The sequence below is a fragment of the Arabidopsis lyrata genome (genome assembly GCF_000004255.2).
Source record: "Arabidopsis lyrata subsp. lyrata unplaced genomic scaffold ARALYscaffold_2, whole genome shotgun sequence".
Lineage (NCBI taxonomy): Eukaryota > Viridiplantae > Streptophyta > Magnoliopsida > Brassicales > Brassicaceae > Arabidopsis > Arabidopsis lyrata.
Window position 1 is genome coordinate 13,187,710 of NW_003302554.1, and position 2,769 is coordinate 13,190,478.

Sequence of the window (2,769 nt, forward strand, 5' to 3'; positions counted from 1 at the left end):
GCTCACATTTTTTTTATCATCATGACATCATCATACATTCATTACATATCAATATATCATCATGCAACACTTAGAGGCGAATAGGTCCAGATGATTCCACAACATACAATTTTACATGCACTACAAAATCCTAAAGAGACGCTATCAATGCACCACATTCATAGTATGGACATATTTACTGCGATAGGATATTTATGCAAATTGGATGGATGGTCAACCATTATATGTGTTCGTGTGTGTTCAACGTTCAGACACACACACATACTGTATATATAAATTTGTTGTGTTCAGATTTTTTTGCCTTTATAAACCACATTATTGACATTAAAACCAAATCAAAAGCAATATAGACGGCAGCGATGAAAACAAAGAAATTTATTCTCCAATTTAAAAATAATAAAACAGAGAGAAATATTCTTATTTGATACACCACAAGTTATTAATTACAGCACGAGAAACTAAAAAATACCCCAAATGAAAAGCAGAGATTTAAGTATATGCAGAGCAATTAAATACAAACATTTATGCTTCGCTCTAACTTCCATTTCTCAATCCCCCCTTTAAACCAAATCCCGAGACCAAATAAACCTAAACCGTAACACAAAATCAAACCATTACTAAACCGTTCAAAGACGTTTTCAGTTTAGAGTTTGACAACTTCGGGAATAAAGACAGGGTAACGGTCGATACAATCGGACCATGGTCCGTCCTTAGGTGTCTTAATCGTACGGTTACACTTCCACACGGCTGAGTTACACTTAAAACCGCTTCCAAACGCAATTTGCCAAACACGATCGCCTCTCCTCATTTTCCCTTTAGACTCGATGTAGCTAAGCTCGTACCACAACGATGACGATGACGTGTTACCAAACCGATGTAGTGTCATTCTCGAGGCCTCGACGTGTTCTCCTGATAGCTGTAGGTTCTTCTGGAGCTCGTCGATCACCGCTCTGCCTCCTGCGTGAATGCAGAAGTGTTCGAAGGCCAGTTTGAAATCCGGTATGTACGGTTTCCATTTCGGGTTGAAGATTTTACGTCCGATTAGGGACGTGAGGAAGAGAAGTTGTTCTGACGCCGGTAGTACCAAAGGACCTGTTTCATCAAATTCATATATCAAAACCAAACCGTAGCATAATTCCTAAAACCTAAGCCAAACTAAACTTTACTTTAAAACCAAATAAAATTTCAATCGAACAAAGCTAATTTAATGCAACCGAATTGAGTAACCTAAATTTTCATAGAAGTGAGACATATGCCAAGAAAGTACATTTAACCATAATAACAAAACATATAGAGTAATTATTCTTTTATTTAAAACGAAATTGAAGTCAAACCTAGCCGACCAATAATTATTTAATGCCCACCCCTTGATATAGTTTTCACCGTATATATATCATTGTTAGGGTATATATGTAGGTGAAATAAAATGATGTTTATTATAGTTACCTATTGTGGTGATGTTTGCCTTGAGGGCTTCACCGGCGATAGCCATGAGATCTTTGGACAAGTTGATGCCAACGTGTCCTTCTTTGTCTTCCTGCTCGTAGACACAGTAGAAAGACTTGTCATCAGCACCGCGGTGGGTCCGGACCAGATGGGAAAGCTTGTATTTGGCTCGCCACCGGTCAGACCGGCGGTTTGACATGTGTATAGCTGCCGCGCCCATGCGGAAGAGGCAATTGGGTAACAACATGGCTCTCTCGTTTCCTTGATAGTAATTAGGCGTTATAATCTCCGTGCTGACGATGATTGCATTTGAATTGGGATGAACTTGGAGCAAGTCGCGGGCTAGATCAACTGAGATCAGGCCCGCGCTGCAGCCCATCCCCGAGAGATTGAAGCTTTTGATATTACTCCTAAGCTTATATTTGTTGATGACCATAGCTGAGAGTGATGGTGTGGGAGAGAAAAGAGAGCAATTGACGATAAGGATGTCGACGTCTTTAGGTTTAAGACCAGTTTTCTTGAATAGATCGTCCATGGCCGTGAAGATAACCATCTGAGCCTCACTTCTAGCCGCGTCCATGGTTGGTGTCGGAGGAATATAATGAATAGCCGGAGGGAGACAAGTCTCTTCACCGAGGCCAGAACGTTCAAGAATTCTCATTTGGAACTCAACGCTCTTAGGGTTGTCCTTGAGGTTCAAACGAGAGTGTTCCATGAAAGTTGCGAAGGGGACACGACACGTGACAGGTGGCTTGTAACAAGAATAGTCAACGAGGTAGATGGTACGTGGCTTGGACATGAAGTAAACGGTGGAGATGAAGATGACAAAGAAGGAAGAACATAGAACCTGAACTAGGTCAAACTGAAGTGAGTTCCAAACATTAAGGATCTCTTCAGGACCCATCCGAAGAAGCTCAACGGCGACGATAGCCATGATCGGGATCAGAAGAAAACTCAAAAAATGATTAACCAAATATTGGTAACCAAGTTTCACGTACTTGAGCTTCACCGAGCTAGAGAACTCTGGCATCGGTGCCTGAGGCATCTCCGGAGAGTTTTAATGTGTAATTGTATTATTGTTACAAAATGTGATTAGGGTATTTTTGAAGATGAGTTAATGAAGAAGAGAGAGGGAAGGTGAAGGATATAAAGGCGAACAGAGGAAGGGGTAGATGAGAAGAGTTAATGAAGAGACCAACGTCACCCAACGCTCTTGCTTTGCTTTCTATTTAATTATTTTGTATTATTATGAGAAAAATGTTTTGTAATACTTCTCTTCGATTTCCAGTTGTAACTAGACAAAAGCAAGTGAGGGAGCAAATG

General features: G+C 40.5%; 1 protein-coding gene across 1 annotated transcript; it reads right to left on the reverse strand.

Annotated features, from left to right (window-relative positions):
• Positions 1-360: 360 nt before the first annotated feature.
• On the reverse strand, positions 361-2,565 carry LOC9324733 (3-ketoacyl-CoA synthase 6). Its single transcript, XM_002888624.2, has 2 exons — positions 1,447-2,565; positions 361-1,092 (listed from the first exon to the last, which is right to left on the reverse strand). Exons 1-2 carry the CDS (start codon positions 2,489-2,491, stop codon positions 644-646), a joined length of 1,494 nt encoding a protein of 497 aa, XP_002888670.1. The 5' UTR covers positions 2,492-2,565; the 3' UTR covers positions 361-643.
• Positions 2,566-2,769: the final 204 nt, after the last annotated feature.